Raw genomic sequence first — 22787 nt, forward strand, 5'->3', positions numbered from 1 at the left:
TCTGACCATGGTGTAGCTATTCGACACCTGGCAACAGAAAGAGAGAATGTAGCCCATGCTCCTGTCCCAACCAGGAAGGGATGGGACATGTCTTGGTTGACTGAGTGGCTTCCAAACCTTGGGTGGCTTAGAGGACTTGTAATGATGTTAATGGACTAATCTTGCTTTTCTGCTCCTGTATACACTGCTTAATGCAATGCTTGCAAAATATGATGTGTAAAATGATGTCACGAATGATTCGGCCCCAGATTATAGCAGTGACACGAGAATACCAGCCAGTACCTTGGGACGAGCCGAAAGGCTGTCCAAAAGAAAAGGAGGGAATGAAGGAATGGGTTTCCCAAACCCCAAAACTGACTGTGTAGGCAGTTTTTAAACTGCACCAAAATCCCCATTTCTCCTTAGCTAAAATACATAAACTTTAGCCGTTGAGCAAATGCAAAACAAGAACACAGCTCTCTTCCTTATCAGTTTGACGGCAAGACTGGCCTTGACTTTACCAGTAGAACAGACACAGACATATCTTATGTTCTGACCACAAATGACGGGGAGACCCAAGTCTGGGACTAACGCCAGAGCATGTTCTCGGAAGTAGTGACCTCTTGCTCCAAGATAGGAGTAGGAACAGGAATATCCTTTTATGGTCAGAAGTACAGGAAGGAAGATCCTTTTATGGTTGAGAGTACCAGAGCAGGAACATATGTGATGTCAACCTGTGTACGTACGCCAACGTGGTTGGGCTCCTAGGGGAGGAGTGAGAGGGTACCTGGAGGATATATAAACTGCATGAAACCTGTCATTTCTTTGGACTTGCTGTGGACTCACCACGCAAGTGCCTTCTGCTATCCGGAGAGCAGAATAAACTCTTTCTTTGAACCAACTCGGTGTCATTTTGACTTCCTTCCTCCTGTCACGGAGCAACGCAGACCCAATCGGTGAACTCCAATAAGGCTACAATAATAATAGTTTATTATTTGTACCCCGCCCATCTGGCTGGGTTTCCCCAGCCACTCTGGGCGGCTTCCGTAAAAACCAAAAATACAATAAAATATCACACGTTAAAAACTTCACTGAACAGGGCTGCCTTAAGATGTCTCCTGAATGTCAGGTAGTTGTTTATTGCTTTGACATCTGCTGGAAGGGCGTTCCACAGGGCGGGCGCCACTACCGAGAAGGCCCTCTGCCTGGTTCCCTGTAGCTTTGCTTCTCGCAATGGGTTCAAGGATCTGGTTTATTCTCCTTAAGTCTTGGAGAAATCTCCATTTTCCACTTTTCTTTTTTATGACAAAGACAGGGGTATTATAGGGGCTAACGGAAGGCTCAATATGGTCTGCAAATAATTGTTCATTTACCAATTGTTTTAAAGCAAGTAGCTTTTCTCCCGTTATGGGCCATTGTTCTACCCATACAGGACTGGTAGATTTCCAGCTAAGGGGAAGTGCAAGCTTACTCATTAAATTGAATGGTAGCTTGTAATTGTTGTAATAAGTCTCTGCCCCACAGATTGAGGTGGATTTTTAACACACAGGGTTGGATGTATGCAATGGCTTCAGAGCTATCAGGCAGAGAAACAGGCAGCCACTGTACACTTTATACTGTATTTATTTAATAACTAAAATTCACAAATAAAAAAGTACTTGCAAAGTCCATATCATTGCGTCGTCCCAATTCTCCTCCATTTTACTGCTTTCAGACCCATAGGCATAAAAAAAATGGGCTTGGACTTTTTTTAAAAAAAATTATAACTGTTGTATGATTGGTCAGTTGGAGCTGAAGCACCAATGGAGAAGATGCTTTATGGAGATGAGAGTACACCCCCCGGGCTTCCCACACACATTTTGGAGGAACGGAGGGAGATGTGCCAGCGCCTGGATTCCTCTGCTCCTATTTTCCCCACCCAGAGCAATCTTTGCGTTATTATATTTCTTCTTTCAAAGTCACTGACTGTAGCCTCTTTTACATCCCCCCCCCTCTTCTGTCCCTGCAGGACTGCGTACACGATGGACATTATTCGATTCTTGCTCCTCTAGGCCACGAGCCAGCGGCAAGCAGGTCCTGTCGCAGCTCAGTGCTAGATGTCGAATGGGTGTCTTTTCATTTCAGGTAGGTTTGTGTGTCTTTTCAGAAGGCTGCCATTCATTTCACTTCCTTTCATTTCTCTCTTGAGCTGCTGAAGAAGGCTACTCGTACTCCAGGAACTGTTTGTGATAGAACAGCAAATATCCTTCACTGTCTAGTACATCCTTAATGCTAGCCTTGGTGATGATGGCGTCGTCACATTTGAACCACTGGTCCTTGTGTTGCCGGATGAAGCTGGTATAGTGCCCGCTCTCCAGGGTTCCTTGGTGATTAACTACTGCAAACAAGGAATACTTATTATCATTGTTTAGACTATCTGCCGGCTGCTGGTACTGCCCATTCATTCTGCTCTCTTTACTGGAGGCCATGAAAGGCATCATGTCCAGCTCCAGCGGAAAGGAGACATATGTAGTGATCTTTCGTCTCAGTTTGGCTGAGTGTTCAAACCGTTTGAGATGAAAACAGGCCACAATGGGTAATTTCTTCATAGTGAGTTGTTTGGTAGATTCCTGGTAGCTATGGCAACCACTACATTTGATTTTGGCACTGCTTCCTAGATGTTCTGGCCTCGTAAACCTTCGCAAGCAGTCTGTGAGGGTCGTGGTTCCTGACACGTGGCTCTCCCCATTCACCACACTGCCATCGCTGCCTGGGCTCAGAGGCCAAAACGGGGTAGAAGAACCTGGCAAGTCCAAACTGATGTCCCAGAATGGGTCTATCGTCGTGGAAACACCATGGCAGACTTGACAAGTGACATCGGACTGTAGTCCACCTGTGAAAATTTGTTTTGTGTTTTTTTTTAATAATTTTTTTATTGCTTTTTTTCCAGGGTAAGATACATCTTCAATAGCACAACAAAAGCGGTTTTACAGAAAAAAGAAAAGTTATAAAAGAAAATTCACTTTTCCAAATTAATGTTCATAATCAACTGGACTTCCCCAAATCTTCCATCCCCTGCTTTCTTTTCAATAGAAATAAACAGCAATTTGATACCTTATTTTATGTGTTTTTGTGTTTTCATTTAGTTGTATAGTCTATGATTTATACTTTTTAACTTCATAACTTAGTTTCCCTCCTTTACCAATCTCAATGCTGAAGCATGTTTTTCCCAAAAACTTAGCAAATTCTCAACATTCATATAACTTATAATGTTTTTGTAAATAGTCCTTAAATTTTTTCCAATCCTCTTCCACTGTCTCTTCTCCCAGATCTCGGATTCTGCCGGTCATTTCGGCTAATTCCATGCAGTCCATCAGCTGCGAATGCCATTCTTCCAGCGTGGGTAACTCCTGTGCCTTCCAATATTTGGCTATAAGAATTCTTGCTGCTGTAGTTGCATATAAAAAGAAAGTTCTATCTTTTTTTGACACTCTCTGGCCCACAATGCCCAGGAGGAAGGCCTCTGGTTTCTTCTGAAAGGTGTACTTAAACACCTTTTTCAACTCATTGTAAATCATTTCCCAAAAAGCCTTCACCCTCGGGCATGTCCACCAGAGGTGAAAAAATGTTCCTTCAGCCTCCTTACATTTCCAACATTTATTGTCAGACAGATGGTATATCTTTGCAAGTTTGACTGGGGTCATGTACCACCTGTATACCATTTTCATAATGTTTTCTTTTAAGGCACTACATGCCGTGAATTTCATACCGGTGGTCCATAACCTTTCCCAGTCTTCAGACATAATGTTGTACCCAATGTCTTGTGCCCATTTTATCATAGCTGATTTAACTGTCTCGTCTTGAGTATTCCATTTCAGCAACAGGTTATACATTCTTGAAAGCACTTTCGTCTTAGGTTCAAGTAATTCTGTCTCTAATTTTGATTTTTCCACCTGGAAACCAATTTTTTTGTCCTTTTTAAAAACCTCTTGGATTTGGGCATAATGTAACCAGTCTCGCACCTTATTTTTTAATTTTTCTAAACTCAGCAGTCTCCAATTATCTCCGCATTTTTCTATTATTTCACAGTATTTTGCCCAGCCAACCTCCATGTTAAGTCTTTTTGGGGCCTTTGCCTCCATTGGTGAGAGCCACCTCGGAGTCTTGTTTTCAAATAAGTCCTTATATTTAGTCCAGACAATGAATAAAGCTTTCCTGGCAATATGGTTTTTAAACAATCTGTGAGACTTTACCTTGTCGTACCACAAATATGCATGCCACCCAAAAGCATTGTTAAACCCTTCCAGATCTAGGACATCAGTGTTTTCTAACAAAAACCAATCCTTCATCCAGCAGAAGGATGCAGCTTCATAATACAGTCTTAAGTCCGGCAGGGCAAACCCCCCTCTTTCCTTTGCATCTGTTAGTATCTTAAATTTTATTCGGGGCTTTTTGCCCTGCCAGACAAACTTCGCAATGTCCTTCTGCCACTTTCCAAAACATTCCACTCTGTCCACGATCTGAAGGGTTTGAAACAGAAACAACATTCTTGGCAATACATTCATCTTAACTGCTGCAATGCTTCCCAACAAGGAAAGTTTCAATCTTGACCAAATTTCTAAATCCTTTTTAATTTCCGACCAACATTTTTCGTAGTTATCTTTAAACAAATTCAAATTTCTCCCAGTCAAATTAACCCCTAGGTATTTCACCTTTGTTACCACATTTAATTCTGTTTCCTTCTGGAACCCATCTATTTCTGAAGGTGTCAAGTTTTTTGCCAGAACCTTAGTTTTGTGTTTGTTCAACTTGAATCCCGCCACCCGACCAAATTCAGAAATTAATTCTAAAGCTCTTTTTGCGCTAGCTTCTGGCTCCTGTAATGTCAAAACCAAGTCATCTGCAAAAGCCTTTAGTTTATATTGTTTTTCTCCGACCTGTATTCCTTCCACCTGCTGGTCCTTCCTAATCAAGTTCAGCAACACCTCCAGGACAGAAATAAATAACAAGGGTGATAGGGGGCATCCCTGTCGTGTCCCTTTTTCAATTTTAAACTCCTCTGTCACCACATTGTTTACTATCAATTTAGCTTTTTGCTCTGAATAAATTGCTTCAATACCATTTTGGAACGCCCTTCCCACTCCCATCCCTTCCAAATTTTTCTTCATAAATTTCCAAGATATATTGTCAAAGGCTTTCTCGGCGTCTATAAAGATCAAAACTGCTTTCGTGTTCAAATTTGTCTGTAGTAACTCCAAAACATCGACAATGTTCCTGGTGTTTTCAGACAAATGCCTGCCGGGAAGGAAGCCTGCTTGGTCTTTATGGATTATTTCATTTTAAACTTTTTTCAGTCTGTTTGCTAGAATATCAGCAAAAATTTTGTAATCCACATTTAGGAGTGAGATGGGACGGTAGTTCCTAAGTTGAGTCTTTTCAGATTCCAGTTTTGGTATCAAAGTGATGAATGCCTCTTTCCACGATTCGGGTGCCCCCTTCCCTTCCATAATTTGGTTGCATACCTCCAATAATGGCTGGACCAAATATTCCTTCAGTGTCTTATAATATTTGGAGGTAAGTCCATCTGGACCTGGGAATTTGCCTAACTGCAAATTCTGAATGGCACTTTCAATTTCCTGTTGTGTTATTTTGTAATTCAGGACTGTCTGTTTATCTTGTGTTAATTTTTGCAGGCCATAGCTTTTTAGAAATTTGTTTATCTCAGTCTCTACTTGGGGTCCTTGAGTAAACAGTTTTTTAAAATATCTCTGGAAACACTTTCTGATATCTTCTGGTTTCTGAATACATTCTCCTTCTACCTCCAGATTGGTAACAAAGTTCAATTTCTGTCTCTTTTTCAGCTGCCATGCCAGCAGCTTCCCACATTTATTTGCAGATTCAAATGATCTTTGTTTCATCTGTTTAATTTTCCATTCGATTTCTTGATTTATCAATTTCGCATATTGTGCTTGATGGAATTTTATTTCTCTTAAAACTTCTTTTGATTTTGGGTTTAGTCTCAACTTTTTCTCTCCGTCTCTTATCTTCTCCAAAATCTTATCCTTTTTACCATTCCAGAGTTTTTTCTTAATAGTTGTCAGGGAACTGCCATCGGAGGAAAGGGAGGTGGAAGGGCTCACAGAGGCTGGGAGGGAGTCAGCAGCGAAAGCAGGGACCAGCAGGGGGAGAGAGGGGTCTCTGGAGGAGGGTCTCATGAATGCGGAGAGAGACGCAGCAGCTAAAGCAGGAACTAGCAGGGAAGAGGGAGGGATCAGGGACACGTCCAGCGAGAACAGCGGGGAGGTGTCAGAAGCTCCCATAGGGAGACCCATGCTTCGCCGGAAGCTGCCACGTCGTGAGTCCAGAAGACGCGTTTCCGTTAAGGAGCTTCTATGCTGGAAGCGCTTCCGCAGACAGCCACTGTCGGAATCTACGAGTGACTAGGGCAGACATGTTTGAGGAGCTCTGTCACACACAGAGGTTTGTGGAGTTGCACAAACTCTGAGGGACCACAATTTTACGCACAAGCAGCTAATCATCCCATCACAGCATTCCGGCAGTCTTTGTAAGCTGCCTGTGCAGGAGAAGGCATCATGAGCGACCCAGCCGGAGCCGGAGAGGCAGGAGTTGGAGCGGGTCCAAGCTTGGAAGATAGGTACCGAGCGTTGGAAATCCAATTGGCGCTGCAGACGGCTAGGCTTGAGGAGAGAAGGGCTCAGGATGCAGACAAGAAGGGGAGAGCCACCCAGTTCAACAGAAAGGTACCAGGATTGGTGCAGAAATTTGGGGGGGGACCCCAAGGACTATCATGCCTTTAGAACAGAGATGCAATATGCCCTCAATGTGCAGTTTGATGAATTCCCTGACGAGGAATCGCGAGTTGCTTACGTGATTGGGCATCTTGAGAGGGGGGCGAGAGACTGGGTTAGGCCCCTGATGGCAACGCACAATGACGTCCTAAAGGACACCATGAAGTTCTTTCGTGCAATGGATCTCATGTTTTCCAGCGATATTGAGGAGGGAGTGGTGCGCAGACAGCTAATGGCTTGCAAGCAGGGAAGCCGATCTGTCCGTGAGTACTGGACTGAGTTCACTATGCTGGTTCACAGATTGGGTTGGGACTTATCGGCGGCGCCCATTCAAATGCTATTTGAAGAAGGCCTGGCTTCGGCCGTGAAAGACGAACTGTCCCGGGGTCCTAGGGCGGATTCCATGGATCAGCTGACTAAATCTGCGCTGACTATAGGAGCGCGCCAGGAGGCGAGAGCTTTGGAGAGGCGGGAAGGGAAAGGGGAACGCTGGAAGGAGTTCCGCATTCCTGAGATTCCAGAGACAACTTTCCCGCCGGCAGAGCCGATGGAAATCGGAACAGCGCGCGCGCGCGCAGTTTCAAAGCCCAGTGAGGGGGCTAAGAAGGAGGGAAAAGGCGCCCGGAAATGCTATCTCTGCCAACAGCCAGGCCACTTTGCCAGAGTCTGCCCCCAGAGGAAGGAATGGCAAGGGATGGTGGGAGCTGTTGAGGGAAGAGAGCAGGGAGAACCGGAGCAGGTAAAAGCCAACGCCTGGTTGCCACAGTGAAAGGCCAAAGAGCAGTGAAAGTGCCCGTGCCAGAAGCTCCTCAACCTGCTCTAGTGATTGAAGTGTCGCTAGAGCTGCAAAATGGACACCCCTTAAAAATAAAGGCGCTGTTGGACTCAGGCAGCTCCTGCAATTTTATGAGCAAGGAGTTTGCTGCTGAACACCAGATACAGACGATCCCTTTAAGCAACCCCCTGCAGGTGACCACGATCGATGGCAGGGAGTTGTTGGGAGGAGGAGTCAGCTTGCAGACCGTCCCAATGATAATGAGGGTGGCAAGGCACACAGAACTGATAGCGTTTAATGTGGCCACCTTGGGAGGCGCTCCCATTATTTTGGGAATGAGCTGGCTAGCGCTACATGATCCGCTGGTGGGCTGGCATCAGAGAGTGGTTTCCTTTGGTTCAGCACATTGCTTAGAACACTGCAAAGGGGAAAAGGGTTCAGCAGGGGCCCAAGCCACCCTAGCAGGGACAGAAGTAATGGAGAAGGTGAAGGTACCACCACAATATGCAGATCTCAGCGACGTGTTCAGCGAGAAGGAAGCCGACCAACTACCCCCGCATAGGCCCTTTGACTGTCAGATCAATTTACTCCCTGGAGCACAGCTTCCTGTAGGCAAGTTGTATGCCATGTCAGACAGAGAAATGCAGGAGCTGCGAGAGTTCATTGACAAGAACCTGAAGAGAGGCTTCATCAGAGAGTCCAAAGCAGCGGGGGGTAGCCCAGTGTTTTTTGTGGATAAAAAGAACACGGACAAGCCGAGACTTGTGTGTGATTTCAGGGGGTTAAATGCAGTGACAGAACCAGTGGCTTTCCCTATGCCCAGGATTGATGACATTTTGACCAGGGTGCGGAAGGGAAAGATTTTTACAAAGCTGGATCTAAGGGGGGCGTACAACCTGATACGTATAAGGAAAGGGGATGAATGGAAAACCACCATGTTCACCCCTTTGGGGGCATTTGAATATCTCGTTATGCCATTTGGATTACAAGCAGGCTCAGCGTGCTTTCAATCGTTTATGAACCACGTACTGGGGCCTTTGCTCTACAAGAATTGCGTGGCCTTCCTAGATGATGTGTTGGTGTATTCGGAGAATGAGGAGCAGCATGTGAGAGACGTCAGAGAAGTGTTGAGCAGGCTGCAAGCCAACAGGCTGTGGGTGAAACTGGAGAAGTGTCAGTTTCATACCAAGGAGGTGGAATTCCTGGGGTACCGCCTGTCAGACAAGGGATTGGCCATGGATCCCGGCAAGGTCCAGGCAGTGCTGGAATGGAAAACACCCAAAACCAAGAAGGATGTGCAGAGGTTCCTAGGGTTTGGGAACTTTTATCGTAAGTTCATCCGAAACTTTGCACACCTGACGGCGCCCATTACGGACTGTCTCAGCAGTAAGAAGAAATTTGTTTGGACTGCGGAGGCGGAGCGAGCGTTTGAGGAACTGAAAAGGGCCTTCGCCTCTGAAGGACAACTTCTGCATGTGGATTTACAAAAAAAGCTGAGGGTCGAAACAGACGCATCTGACAGAGCCATAGGGGTGGTGCTTCTTCTTCTGCAGCCAGGGAAGGAGGAGTCAGAGTGGCGACCGTGTGCCTTCTTTTCGCGAAAGCTGAACAAATCCGAGAGGAACTACACGGTGTACGACCGGGAACTTCTTGCTATTCATGAGGCTTTCCGGAGATGGAGGCACCTGCTAATTGGTGCACAACATAAGGTGCAAGTGTGCACGGACCATAAGAACCTAGAGTATTGGAGAACTGCGCGAGTGCTCAACCAACGGCAGTTGAGATGGGCCCAGGAGTTTTCCAAATTTAACTTTGAGATTTGTTACGTGCCAGGCCCAGAGAACGTTAGGGCGGACGCTCTCTCACGCAAACCTGAATATTTGGAGGGGGAGGGAGCACCCGAAGAGACCCATGTCATTCCAGAGGACCGCTGGGTGTGTGGGGCGGCATTGGTGGGGCAAAGGGAACTGGTAGAGGGAACGGTGCATGATGAATACGCCCAGGACAAACTCAGGGGTCTCAGGAGGGAGGGAGACAAACCCGGGGGTTTTGAGGAGAGAAACGGGGCGTTGTATTACAAGGGAGCGTTATATATACCTGAAGGTGAATTGAGGGAGAAGGTACTCAAGCAACTGCACGATAGCCCCACAGCAGGGCATTTTGGGCAACACAAAACCATGTGGCTGGTTACCAGGGAATTTTGGTGGCCCAAGGTCAGGGAAGATGTGCGGGAGTATGTGAGAGGGTGTGACCAATGCCAACGAGCCAAGGGGGAGAGGCGGGCACCGGCAGGGTTATTAGAACCACTACCCACACCTGAAAGACCATGGGAAACAGTGGCAATAGATTTCATGACTGATCTGCCAAGGTCCAGAGGGAAAACAGCCATCATGGTTGTGGTAGACCTGTTAACCAAAATGGCCCACTTTATAGCCTGCTCACATGCGGTCACGGCAGAAGAAACCGCTAAATTGTTTGTAGAAAATGTGTTTAGGTTGCATGGCGCCCCCTTGAGGGTGGTTTCAGACCGAGGGAAACAATTTACTTCCAGGTTCTGGAGGAAGCTCATGAGCTTACTGCATGTAGAGGTTAATTTCTCAACTGCCCGGCATCCTGAAACCAACGGGCAGGCGGAAAGAGCTAATGGCGTCCTCCAGCAATATTTGAGGTGTTATGTGAATGACAGAGAGAATGATTGGGTGGAGAAGCTGGCGTTGGCAGAATTTGCCTACAACAATGCAGAGAACGTGTCCACTGGGATGAGCCCCTTTTTGGCTAATTACGGGTGCCATCCCCGAGCCTTCCCAGGGGGGGAAGAGGAGAACTGGAGCGTTCCAGCTGCAGAACAGTTCGTAGAAGAAATGGAAGCGATCCATCGCCAGCTCCAACTTAACTTAAACAGGGCTAAGGAGGAATATAAGAGGCAGGCAGACAAAAACAGAAGAGAAGGTGAAAGCATTAGGGTGGGGGACCAGGTGTGGCTGTCAACCCAAGGGTTACCATTCAAAGGGGGTTGTAAGAAGTTAAGACCCAAAAGACTGGGCCCATTTGAAGTCACGCAGCAGGTCAACCCAGTGGCTTTCAGACTCCGGTTACCGAACCACATGAAGCTGCACCCAGTTTTCCACAGGTCGTTGCTGTCACCGTATAAAGGGGACAGAGAAGGGAGGGTCAATAGGGGACCAGCAATGGAGGAGAAGGAACACAGCTACCATGTAGCGGAGATTCTCGATTCCAGGTGGAAGGGAGATCAAGTAGAGTATTTGGTAATGTGGGAAGGGGAGCCGGAGTCGGAAAACACCTGGGTCATGGCAGAGGATGTAGATGACGAGGTTTTAATAGAAACTTTTCATCAGAGGTTCCCACGTAAACCTCAGCCAGTGGCGAGGTTCCGGAGGGAATACTTTGCCACCACCGACGAAGAAGAAGAGTTGGAGGGGTTCCCTGATTCCGAGGAGGAGGAGGATTCAGCGAGCCGGAACGAAGACCGATGGAGGGAAATGTTCGAGACGTCTGAAGATGAAGAGGATTCTTTTCGGGGTTTTATCTCTTCACCGCCCAGAGGAGAGAGAATGGGCGGGGGGGAAGGGGGCCCTGGAGGGGAGGTGGATGTCAGGGAACTGCCATCGGAGGAAAGGGAGGTGGAAGGGCTCACAGAGGCTGGGAGGGAGTCAGCAGCGAAAGCAGGGACCAGCAGGGGGAGAGAGGGGTCTCTGGAGGAGGGTCTCATGAATGCGGAGAGAGACGCAGCAGCTAAAGCAGGAACTAGCAGGGAAGAGGGAGGGATCAGGGACACGTCCAGCGAGCACAGCGGGGAGGTGTCAGAAGCTCCCATAGGGAGACCCATGCTTCGCCGGAAGCTGCCACGTCGTGAGTCCAGAAGACGCGTTTCCGTTAAGGAGCTTCTATGCTGGAAGCGCTTCCGCAGACAGCCACTGTCGGAATCTACGAGTGACTAGGGCAGACATGTTTGAGGAGCTCTGTCACACACAGAGGTTTGTGGAGTTGCACAAACTCTGAGGGACCACGATTTTACGCACAAGCAGCTAATCATCCCATCACAATAGTGTTCTGTTGTATCAGAAACCCTCTCATAACAGCTTTACTCGCGTCCCAGATTGTTTTCTTTTCCACCGAAGTATTCAAATTTATTTCAAAATAATCTTTCAATGTTTTTTGGGCCTTCTTCACAATCTCCTGATCTCTAAGCAGGTAGTCATTCATTCTCCATCTGAAGGATCCAGCTGGTGTAAGTCTCAGGTCTATTTTCAAGGCATTATGGTCGGAGCAGGTTTTAGGGCAGATCTCAACTTTTTTTGTCTTAGGTGCCAGTCCTCTAGATGTCCAAATTTGGTCGATTCTTGTCCACGATAGGTGGGCCTCAGAAAAGAATGTTCCTTCTTTACCCAGAGGGTTCTTTGTCCTCCAGATATCAATCAAATCCATATTGTCTGTAAGTTCAAAGAAAGTCTTTGGAAGCCTGCCATCTTTGGTCAAATTCTGATTTTGTGACTTATCCATGTATGTAGAGACAACTCCATTCATATCACCCATCAAAATGATGTTAGTATAGTCAATATAGTCCAACATTATCTCATGCAGCTTCTTGTAAAATTCCGATTTTCCATCGTTTGGTGCGTAGATTCCTACTATCAAAATTTTTTCTCCTTGTGATTGTATTTCAATCGCCAAAATTCTTCCTTGTTCATCTTTAAAGACCAACTTTGGTGCTAGGCTCTCCTTTGCGTATATCACTACTCCTCTTTTTTTAACCTTGTCTGATGAGATAAATTCTTGGCCTAGTCTCTTGTTAATTAACACTCTCCTGTGGAGCCTAGTCACATGTGTTTCTTGAAGGCAGATAACATCTAATTGTTCTTTTCTCAATATATGAAAAATCTTTTTCCTTTTCTCGGGAGAATTTGCGCCATGAATGTTCCAACTAAGGAGCTGCAGAGACATCTCGGGCTAATTTATTGGCCTGTAGGGGTGTCTCTTTTGTCGTTTTTGTCTGGAGGTGGAACCGGATTGAAACCAAACGAAGGAGGTGGCCAGGCTCCTGCTACTCCCTTCCGAAGGTCCTCCCCGTGGTCGTTTAGGAACTTTTCTTGCTCCTCTGCTGTTCTGATTCTTACCTTCTTCTCTTTCAAGGTAAAAGATAGTCCTTGAGGGAATTCCCACCTGTAAGGGATTGTGTTGTTTCTCAGTAAACTTGCCAAGTCTTTATATGTAGCTCTTAAATCCAGTAACTGTTTAGGTATGTCTCTGAAGATTTCTGCCGTCTTTCCCTGAATCACCAGTGAATTTTTAAAGTGCAGGCCGAGTATGTTATCTTTTTCTTGCTTAGATCTCAAAATGATCAAGCAATCTCTTGGTTTATCCTTCTTGGCCACTCTTCCCAATCTGAAGGCGGTAACTATTTTAAAGTCTTTCTCTTCAGCCAAACCCCAGAACTTGGATATTTCTGTTGTCAGAAAGCTGATCAAGTCTTCTTTTTCTGTTTCTGGGATATTTCTAAGCCTGAGATTGCATTCCCTGTTTTTCAATTCCGCCATGGACAGGAACGCTTGCTGTTCAGTAACCTGTCTGCTCAGTGGCCTTACTTCTCCTCTTAATTCCTCTATCTTCTCTTTATTTTGGTCTGCTTTTGTATTTGCTTCCTGTGCTAATTTTCGGTTTTCTGTTGTGATCTTTTCAATATTGCCAACTGCCTGTGTATTTTGAGCGACTTGATCTGTCAGTTTATTAATTGTAGCTGTCACCTGGTCAAATTTAGCCGCTTGTTCCTCAAATTTAGCTGCTTGTTCGTCAGCTTTCTTATTTAATGCTGCCAGCTGGTCCAATATTTCTTTAGAGACAGGGTCTAGCCCTCCTGCAGCCATATCCCCAAAAGCTGGCTGCTTGGGTTGTCCTTCTTGCAGACCTGTCACAATAGGGACAGACGATCTTCGTGGCTGCACAGGCAAAGTTAATTGCAAAAGTTCAGTTTGTTTTGCTTTCTTAGCAGCCCTTGTTTTTGGTGCGCCACTCATTCCACAGCTGTCCAAGCGTCAAGGTCAAATTGTAAATCCCATGGGAAAAGCAATCCAGGAAAAGTAAACATCCAGTCAAAAAAAAAAAAATTCCAAGGCAGCCGGCAGTTCCCAGAGACTAATAATTCCACAATCCAGCAGGGGGAGCTCCCCAAAAATTAAGGAGAAGAAGGGAAAGTTTCCACCATAAAGTTCCCACAAAAAAGTTAAATAGAATCCAAAATAGTGGGGGAGCCCTCTAAGTTCAGATTTAACTGCAGAGAGTAGAAGTTCTTTACAAAGGTGCATGCAACAGTTCCTTTTTTACAGCTTACAAAGTAGCCCTATGTGACATTTAACTTTTTGTATACAGTTGCCGCAGTCTGGTGTTACCTTGTATCCGGTCAGCCCGAGAGCAGGGTATCTTATCTTTGTAATCCACAAAAGATAGAAAGAGGATTCACAGTCTCTGTCCACTTATAACAGTTTTAGCCTTTCCTTAACTTTTAATCAAACAAATCCGAATTTGCAGGGTATATTCCAGCTTCTTTAAACTCCTTTCAACGCTTCCGCTTTAAAGAGTCTTTGCTAGGTACTTTAAACAGAGCCGGAAGACTGACTTCCTTTTTAGCGTCTCCCGCTTTCAGCCAAAATTCACCAAATTAGGTCCAAATAAAGCCTCGGATTTCTTACTCACGAGTATGTTGTTTCAATTCATTTGTTCAAAGAAGAAAGGTCAGTGCCGATCAGCAGCAGCCGCGCGGCTTCACTTCCGCGGAAAGAGCGATGGATTCACAGCACCGCTACCCCCTCCACGTTCCGAAACCCCTTACGGGGTCTCTTCTGCGTTTCCGAGGTCGCTCCTGGTGCCCGCCGAATCCCACGGCCACGGGCTCACTCTACCCGTGGTTTTTCTGCGTGGGTCGTCGCTGTGCCGCAGCGCACGACCCTTTCCCGCGGAGCCCCTCTTCAGCAGCTGAAGAGGACCGCCATTGCTGAACGCGCCGCCTCCGGAAGTCCACCTGTGAAAATTTGGTCTATGATGCAGTTACAGTGGTTGGGGTTGTTGGCTTTCTTCCCATTATCGTCACCTTTGCAGTGTCGATGTAGCACATGTAACGCAGCAATGAGGAACTCGTGTGCATCCTGTTGCTCGTACCCTGCTAAATGCCGTGCATGCGTCCATACCAGGTGCAATAACCTATATGGAATGTGAGGAGATCGGTGCCCAGAGTAGAACTCCTGAAAAAGTGTAGACATTTCACAGACCAGACATGAGCTGGGGCTTTGCATTTCACATTTGTGTCTGTCGGAGAGGAAGAAATCTCGCAGTAGTGGAGTGTGGGTAAGTGCTTGGACAATACAGTTCATAAAACATGTGTTCCCAAGATTGATTAGCCCTCTTAGACCTATGGTGCAGTTTGTAGTTATTTTTCTCCGCTTGGGGTTGTGTCGAAGCAGCTCTAACTCTCGTTTGGTTGGCTCCCACGTTGAATACTTCTCTCCAATACCTGTCATTGTACACTGGTAGTGAGAAACCATTGTTGGGGTGAAGGCTTGTAGCTTCCAAGCCTTCCGTTGTTCTTCTTTGGCAATTTGTTCCATATCTTTGTCGTATATGTAATCTTGACACATAAAGCAGTATATACCCCCATACAAAAGGTCTATGGCTAAGTTGTGTCGCTTTGCCTTTGCGTGCTCGTGGATGTGTTTCTTTGTAAAACAGCCAAAGAAAACACAGTACAGGCAAGAATGAAGTCTGTTCAGATGGGCACCACACATATGACAGATGCACGACTTTGCCTTTTGCTTCCTGGTCTCAGCCGACCCGCTCCACACGAAGCACTGGTAGATCACCCTCAGGTTCTGCTTCCAGTTCTCCACCTTGAAGCCGGTCACATGGCAGCACCCGGCGGCCGGCGGACTCATGTCAGACCCCCCCCCACATCAATCCGCCCGCCCCGCCGGCACGGCTTCTGCTAGGCTGCGGGAGGAGCAGGAAGAAGCAGCAGAAGCAGACGAAGGGGGGAGGTTGAGGCGGGGGAATCCCAAATCGGAGCTGGGTGGGAGCGAAGACCGGGAAGGGGAGCCGGGACGGGAGGGAGGGATATTGTCGGGGTGGTGGGGACGACAGGGAGGGGAAGGAGGGGTCTCCTCAGTCCGCCGCTGGCTGGCTCCTTCGTCGCTGAGGGGGGCGACTGCGGGCCGCCACCCCCCTCAGGGCTGCTGCGCGGCCTCCGCCGCCCCCGCCGACTGCAGTGGTGGCGGTGCGCGGAGGGGGAGGGGAGCGGGCGGCGTGAGGCGGAGGGGGGAGGGGAGCGGCTCCTCTTCTTCCTCCTCCTCCTCCTCCTCGGATTCCTCCTCTTCTTCCTCCCTCTTCACTCTCCTCCTGCGCCTCTTCTTCTCCTCCTTCTCCTTCGCTGCCGCCGCCTCCTCGCTGCCGCCGCTTTCGCCTCAACCCCGCCCCGCCCCCAGCTGCTCCGAACAAAGCGCCGACGACGACGACGCCACTGAGGAGGCAGAGCGCCACAAAGATGAGGGCAAAGAGAGGCGGGCTGAGGAGAATCTTCGCTGCCCGCCGCCGCCGCCGCGCGCTACCTCATGGAGGCCTCACGGGAGAAGGAGGAGCGGGAATGTACAAAGAGGGGTAAGTACAGATTGATATGGTGTGAACTCAAGGTGAACAGAACGTACCAGGGTGATGATGGAATGTCTTAGCATCAGCACAGTTTATGCAGCGTGAGCAAAACAAAGCTTAGAAGCAAGACTTTCCAGAATGCAAGCGAAAAGAATACTTTCCCATAATGCGACAATTTATGTGCAGAGGGATGACTTCCCTTTAGCAGCGGAAACTACAGGCGGAAAACTCTCTAATTGTCCTGGCGCGAGAGTGGGGCCGGAATGGAGTTTCCCGGACTCCTGCACTGATTAGCCCAATGATAGCCTTTACCACATTTTGGGCATTTTTTGGAAGGTCTAGCCCTAGTGGCAGCACCATCCTTGCTTGCCCCCCCCCCCCCCGCCAGGGGCTCTGCATTGCTTAGCAAAATGGCCTGGGCGCTTGCAATTAAAGCAGTTACCTGTAGGTCTGCTGGTAGCTTGGATAGCGCCGGCAAGCAAAGACATCGCAGGGCTCTGGCTACCGACATCCGCACAAGCTTGAATCATATCGGCCAGGTCATATTTAGGGCGATGTATGATTGACTGCAATGCTTTCTTGCAATCGGTGTTTGCGTTTTCAAAGGCCAATTTTTTCATCAATTCATTCTGAGCTGTGGTGTTATCAATCTGCCTAGTGACTGACTCTTTCAATTTATCTATAAACTGATGGTAGGGCTCCGAATGTTGTTGCTTAATATTAACAAGGGAGCTGAGTGGTTGCCCTGAGACAGGGACTTTGCGAAAGGCGCGTTGCACACAGGTCGCGGTGCGACTAAAATGTGCAGCTGTCAGCGTCGCCTGGGCTGGTATATTATCATACGGACCAGCACCAAAGAGTTGGTTGGCTGAATGCTGTGGATCAGCCAGGGCAGATGCGCTATGTTTAAATTCACTTTCAAAAACTACATATTGAGCCGGGGATAACAGCATGCGCATCAGGTCTTTCCAGTCCTGAGGCAGCATTGTATAACCATTCGCAATACCCTCCAGCATTCCCAGTACATAAGAGGATTTTAGACCGGAATCAGTAATGGCTTTTCTCAATTCTCTCAAAATAGAATAGGGAAGAGTTTCATATAAAACCTGCTGTTGAACCGTTCCAGGGTTTGTATAGGTGATAGGGAAAGCAGATGGCATCACACCGGCCCATTCAGATTCCTCCTCTAAAGACAAGAGCCCTTTCTGCCTAGCCAGAGCAAGAGCAGAGCTCACAGCCCCTGCTGGAGCAGACAAAGGAGGGAGGGAAGGGGGGGATGGGGGGAAGATTCAGGCTGAGGCGAAGCAGGCAAAGGAAGGGAGGGAAGGGGGATGGGGGGAAGATTCAGGCTGAGGCGAAGGGGTTAGAGAAAGTTGTGATGGAGGCAAAAGCTTTTGGTAAGGAGGTAGATTGTCTGTTGTGGCTAAAAGGGCAGGTGGTGGGGAATTGTCTGCTGCGGTTGCCGACAGAGACGCCTGGGGACCTAATCTAGCGATGGCATCGGCACACTTCTGCCAAGTGAGCAGACAATGAATTGGAGGCCTCGGTTCTGCAAAGAGGGTCTTTCCGACCTTTTGCCAAGTTTCTACTTCCAAAGAACCAGTTTCTGGATAGGAAGGACACTGGCAAGCTATCTCACATAACAATCTTTCAATTTCTTTTAAGGAAATATTAACACCCTGTCAGGGGTTCAGGAGCAGAGGCAAGGGCAAGGGAGGAAACAGAGAGCGAGGGGGAGGAGGCAGAGGAAAAGATGAGTGATGACGACGACCCGAGATCTCCGAGTCTTTCCAGTGAATCAGAAGATTCACAGAAAGGAGCACCAGTGGCCAGGGCAAGGGGGGAGCCTAGGGGGACACCCCAGGGAGATAGAGCCAGAGGGGACTCAGAGGAGAGCAGTTGGAAATCGGGACCAGCGTCACCGCCAGAGAGCAGGGAAGAGGAAGGGAGCCAGGGGTCAAGCGCTGGCAGCTCACAACAGGGGGGAGGGCATGAGTCAGGAGTGGCCACACCTCCATCGGGGAGCGAAGAAACGGTCAGACGGAAAGTGGAAGGTTGGGCGCGCGCGCCAAGTTCAAATGCACAGGGAAGTGACGCAGTAGGCAGCCCTGAAAGAGAGCCAGGTCCTAAAGCCCGGCGCAAGGAGACAGGAGAGTCCGGGGGGTCCGCGTCAGAAGAATCCAGGAAGGAAGAGACCCCGGGGGGCAGAGGGACCCAGAGGAGAACAGTCAGGTGGAAAAGGTGGAGCAGGGCTAGGATATTAAGTTGGTGCGCAAGGGGCGGAGACTCAGACGGGACTTCGCCGATCTAGCCATTAGACGTAGAGTTGCACGCAGCAGCTTGAGAATGGAAACTGTAACTCAATAAAGACTTTTACTTAATGATCGCTGGCTAGCGTGATCCTCTGTGAGCTAGGATCTGGAAGCAGCTCTGACAGTAAGTCCCGTCCCCTTAATTGTGGGCATCGACAGCCTCGAGGAGAGGAGAGAAGCAGGTGCCTACTAGCGAGCTCACTAACGGCAGACGACATGACGGCTGAGCAGCAGATAGCGGAACTCAGAGAAGCAGTGTCACAACTGAATGCCGAGGCTCTCGCATCCAGGAAGAGAGAGGAGGAGGCAGCTGCCGCCTGCAGGGATCTCCAGGTCAGGTTGGACATGCTTACTAAGCAAGGGCAACTGACACCCAAACAGGAGGGAATTGGGTTGGCGAGACGGACAGGCGGTCTGGTCTCTCACTTCGATGGGAATCTGCAACAGTACCCCAACTTTAGAGCAGATGTAATGTGTGCACTGCAACTGCTGAAAAGAGACTTTAGAGATGAGCAAGAGAAAGTGGGATTCATCATGTCTCATTTGCATGGAGATGCAAAAGCATGGCTGCGCAATTTGTGGAGGGATGGGGATCCGGCGCTCCAAAATGCGGATGCCTTTATTAAAGCGATGGATGGGTGTTTCTTATCAAGTATTGACGTGGATCTTGCTCGGCAGCAGATACATGGATTGAAACAAGGGAGGGCCAGCGTAAGGCAGTATCATGCACGCTTTTTCGCCTTGGTCAGTGCCCTGGAATGGGACAGAGATTCGGCTCCTGTAAGAGACCTGTTTTGGGAGGGATTGCACAGCTCGGTTAAAGATGAAATTGCGAGGGGGGAGAGACCCCGGACCACGCAGGAGATCGTTCAGAGGGCGCTGGCGGTGGGGGTGCGGCTGGAAGAACGTCCGTGGAGCAGGGACGAAGGGCGCAGCGGGCGCGAACCAGCCAGGGGCTCCTCCTTCCTTCCCAGAGAAGCAGCGCGTGCGCAATCCACGCCTCCAACAGGGGGAGGGGTGGAACCGATGGAGGTTGGAAGTGCAAGGGCTCAGTCAGCAGCCAGAGCCCTAGCACCGACAACAGTGAAAGCGAAGCCTCCTAGAGGGAACAGGAAGTGTTACATCTGCGAGGATCCAGGGCATATGGCGAAAGAGTGTCCCCGGAGGCTCCACAAGCACACTGCAGCCTCAGCAATGGTGACTGCAGCAACGCAGCAAGGAGAACCACAGCAGGGAAACGACGATGTCTGGCTGGAGGAAGAGGCACTGGGGCCCAGCCAGACGTGTCAATGAAGCAGTCCCCAGGGATTTTACCGCCCATGGACCCCCTCCCGCCCAAGCCAGTAGTGAGGCTCACCGCATCGCTCCAGCTACCCAATGGAATCACCATGGATGTGCCAATCACCATCGACTCGGGAAGCAATGCGGACTTCATAGGGCAGGACTTTGTCGACCGGCACGCTATACAGTTGCTGCCTGCCACGCTGCCCCTGCAGGTTGTCACGGTGGATGGCAGGGAGCTGCTAGGGGGGCAAGTGGTGAAGCAAACGCCACCTATGGTGCTGCGGCTTGGAAATCACAGGGAAATCATCAGCTTCAACGTCACTCAACTGTCGGACACGCCCATTGTATTGGGCATGAGTTGGCTGGACAAGCACAGCCCAACGCTGGCTTGGTACCAGAGGCAGCTGACCTTCGGCTCTTCCTTTTGTGCTGAACACTGCATCATGCCCCGGCAGGAAGGAGAGGAAGAGGACTCACAGCTGCTGCTAGGCACGCTGCAAGCGATTCCTCACAAGTACGCAGAATTTTTGGAGGTTTTCTGCGAGAAGGAGGCAGACAGGCTACCCCCCCACAGACCATATGACTGCAAAATTGACCTGCTGCCGGGGGCGGCGCTGCCTAAAGGGAAGCTGTATTCCATGTCTGAGGACGAACTGCAGGAACTCAAAGAGTTCATAGATCATAATTTGGAGCGCGGTTTCATCCGGGAGTCCAAGGCAGCGGGGGGCAGTCCTGTATTCTTTGTTAAGAAGCGGGACACGCCCCAAAAGAGGCTTGTAGTGGACTATCGCATCTTAAACAGTGTGACCAAGCCATCGGACTTCCCCATGCCCCGAATCGACGACCTCCTCGCAAAGGTACGGAAGGGCAGCGTGTTCACCAAGTTAGACCTGCGAGGGGCGTACAACCTCATTCGCATGCGGGAGGGAGATGAGTGGAAGACGGCCATGTTCACGCCACTGGGCACCTACGAATATAGAGTTATGCCTTTTGGATTGCAAAATGGCTCCCACGTTTTTCAAGCGTTCATGCATCACGTGTTGGCGGGGCTCCTCTACAAGACGTGCGTCTGTTTCTTAGATGACATCCTGATCTTTTCGGAATCGCAGCAGGAGCATGACAGACACGTCAAGGAAGTGCTGAGCAGGCTGCAGCAGCATAGGCTCTACGCCAAGCTGGAGAAGTGCCAATTCGACGTGACGGAGGTGGATTTTCTGGGCTACAAGTTGTCTGACAAGGGGCTCGCCATGGACAGCGCCAAGGTTCGAGCGGTGTTGGATTGGAAAAGCCCGCGCAACCGGAAGGAGGTCCAACGATTTGTCGGCTTCGCGAACTTCTATCGCAAGTTCATCAAAGGCTTCGCTATGCAGACAGCGGCCATCACGGACACGCTTAGCTCCAAGAAAAAGAAGTTCATCTGGACGGAGCAGGCGGAGCGGTCCTTTCAGGCACTCAAACGTCTCTTCGCGTCGGAAGAGCAGCTGCTGCATGTCGACCCCAGCAGGCCGATGAGGGTCGAGACAGACGCCTCGGACAGAGCCGTGGGAGCAGTCCTGCTGCAGAGAGACCCGCAGGGGGTTTGGCGGCCGGGGGCGTTTTACTCCAGGAAGCTCAGCAAGTCCGAACAGAACTACACCATCTGGGACAGGGAGTTGCTGGCCATTCATGCAGCATTCAAAGCGTGGAGGCACTTCCTGATCGGCGCCAAGCACACGGTGCAGGTCTGCACGGACCACAAGAATCTGGAGCACTGGCGCACGGCACAGTTCCTGAATCAGAGGCAGATACGTTGGGCTGAGTTCTTTGCGAACTTCGACTTCCGAATAGAGTATGTCCCGGGGGACACCAACATCATGGCGGACGCGCTCTCCCGTAAGCCACAGTATCTGGAGGACGCCACGCCAGCGGCCGCCATGCACATCTTCGCACCAACAGTGTGGGCGTGCGCTGCGGCGACAGTGGACCTGGAGGCGGTGCGACAAGCGTTGCAGAATGACTCCTTCGCACAAGCAAAGATGGCAGAGGTGCAAAGGGGCACGGCAGCGACCGACGGGTTCCAGCTGAGAGATGGATTGCTCATCCGTAAAGGGGCCATCTACGTGCCGGGAGACGAACTTCGCGCCAAGGTACTGCAGCAGCTGCACGACGCGCCCACTGCCGGGCACTTTGGCAAGGAAAAGACGGTGGAATTAGTCGCCAGGGACTTCTGGTGGCCCGGAATGAGAGGGGAGGTCGCGGACTACGTGGCGAGGTGCGACACCTGCCAGAGGGCCAAACCAGTGCACAGACCGCCGGCCGGACTGTTGGAACCGCTGCAAACTCCGGTCGAACCATGGGAGAGAGTGGCCCTGGACTTTGTCACGGATCTGCCCAGCTCGAGGGGCAAGACGGCCGTGCTGGTGGTGGTGGACTTGTTCTCCAAGATGGCACATTTCATCCCGTGTGCGAAGGTGGCCACGGCGGAACAAACCGCCAAACTGTTCATGGACCACGTGTTCAAGGTTCACGGTCTGCCACGGTCTATTCTGTCCGACCGCGGGCGGCAGTTCATCTCCAATTTCTGGCAGAGGCTGATGGGCTTCCTAAACGTCAAGATCAACCTGGCGTCGGCGAGACACCTGCAGACCAACGGGCAAGCGGAGCGGGTCAATGCCATCATGCAGCAGTACCTGAGATGCTATGCGAATCAACAGCCTGCGACGTGGGTGGATTACCTGCCGCTCACCGAGTTCGCCTACAACAACACGAAGCACGTGTCCACGGGGGTCACGCCGTTCTTCGCCAACAACGGGAGGCACCCCAGAACCTTCCCGGGACTGGAAAGAATGGTGGAGGGGGAGCCGCAAACAGCAGATGCGTTCGCGTCGGAGTTGCAGGAGGTCCACGATCAGCTGCGGCGGCACCTGGAGCTGGCCAAACACGCATACAAGGTGCAGGCGGACAAACACAGAAGGGTTGGCGAAGAGATCCATGTGGGAGACTGGGTCTGGTTAGCAGCCC

The 22787-nt window shown here is 49.6% G+C and overlaps 2 protein-coding genes across 2 annotated transcripts in view; one reads left to right on the plus strand and one right to left on the minus strand.

The window, feature by feature from the left end:
* Positions 1-22787, plus strand: part of LOC308577829 (tigger transposable element-derived protein 1-like) — a 280142-nt gene that overhangs the window by 231082 nt on the left and 26273 nt on the right. The window lies entirely within an intron of this gene.
* LOC308578233 (ubiquitin carboxyl-terminal hydrolase 22-A-like) lies at positions 1738-16014 on the minus strand. Its single transcript, XM_081178475.1, has 2 exons — positions 14576-16014; positions 1738-2851 (listed from the first exon to the last, which is right to left on the minus strand). The coding sequence occupies exons 1-2, from the start codon at positions 15480-15482 to the stop codon at positions 2181-2183; spliced, it is 1578 nt and encodes a 525-aa protein (XP_081034601.1). The 5' UTR covers positions 15483-16014; the 3' UTR covers positions 1738-2180.

The sequence above is a fragment of the Podarcis bocagei genome (assembly GCF_964188305.1).
Source record: "Podarcis bocagei genome assembly, chromosome: W".
NCBI lineage: Eukaryota > Metazoa > Chordata > Lepidosauria > Squamata > Lacertidae > Podarcis > Podarcis bocagei.

Coding starts and splice junctions, on each gene's coding strand:
- LOC308578233 (XM_081178475.1), bottom strand. CDS start 15,482: ATGAGTCCGCCGGCCGCCGGGTGCTGCCATGTGACCGGCTTCAAGGTG. Junction 2,852..14,575: donor CATAGACCAAATTTTCACAG/GTGGACTTCCGG, acceptor AAATTTTCACAG/GTGGACTACAGTCCGATGTC.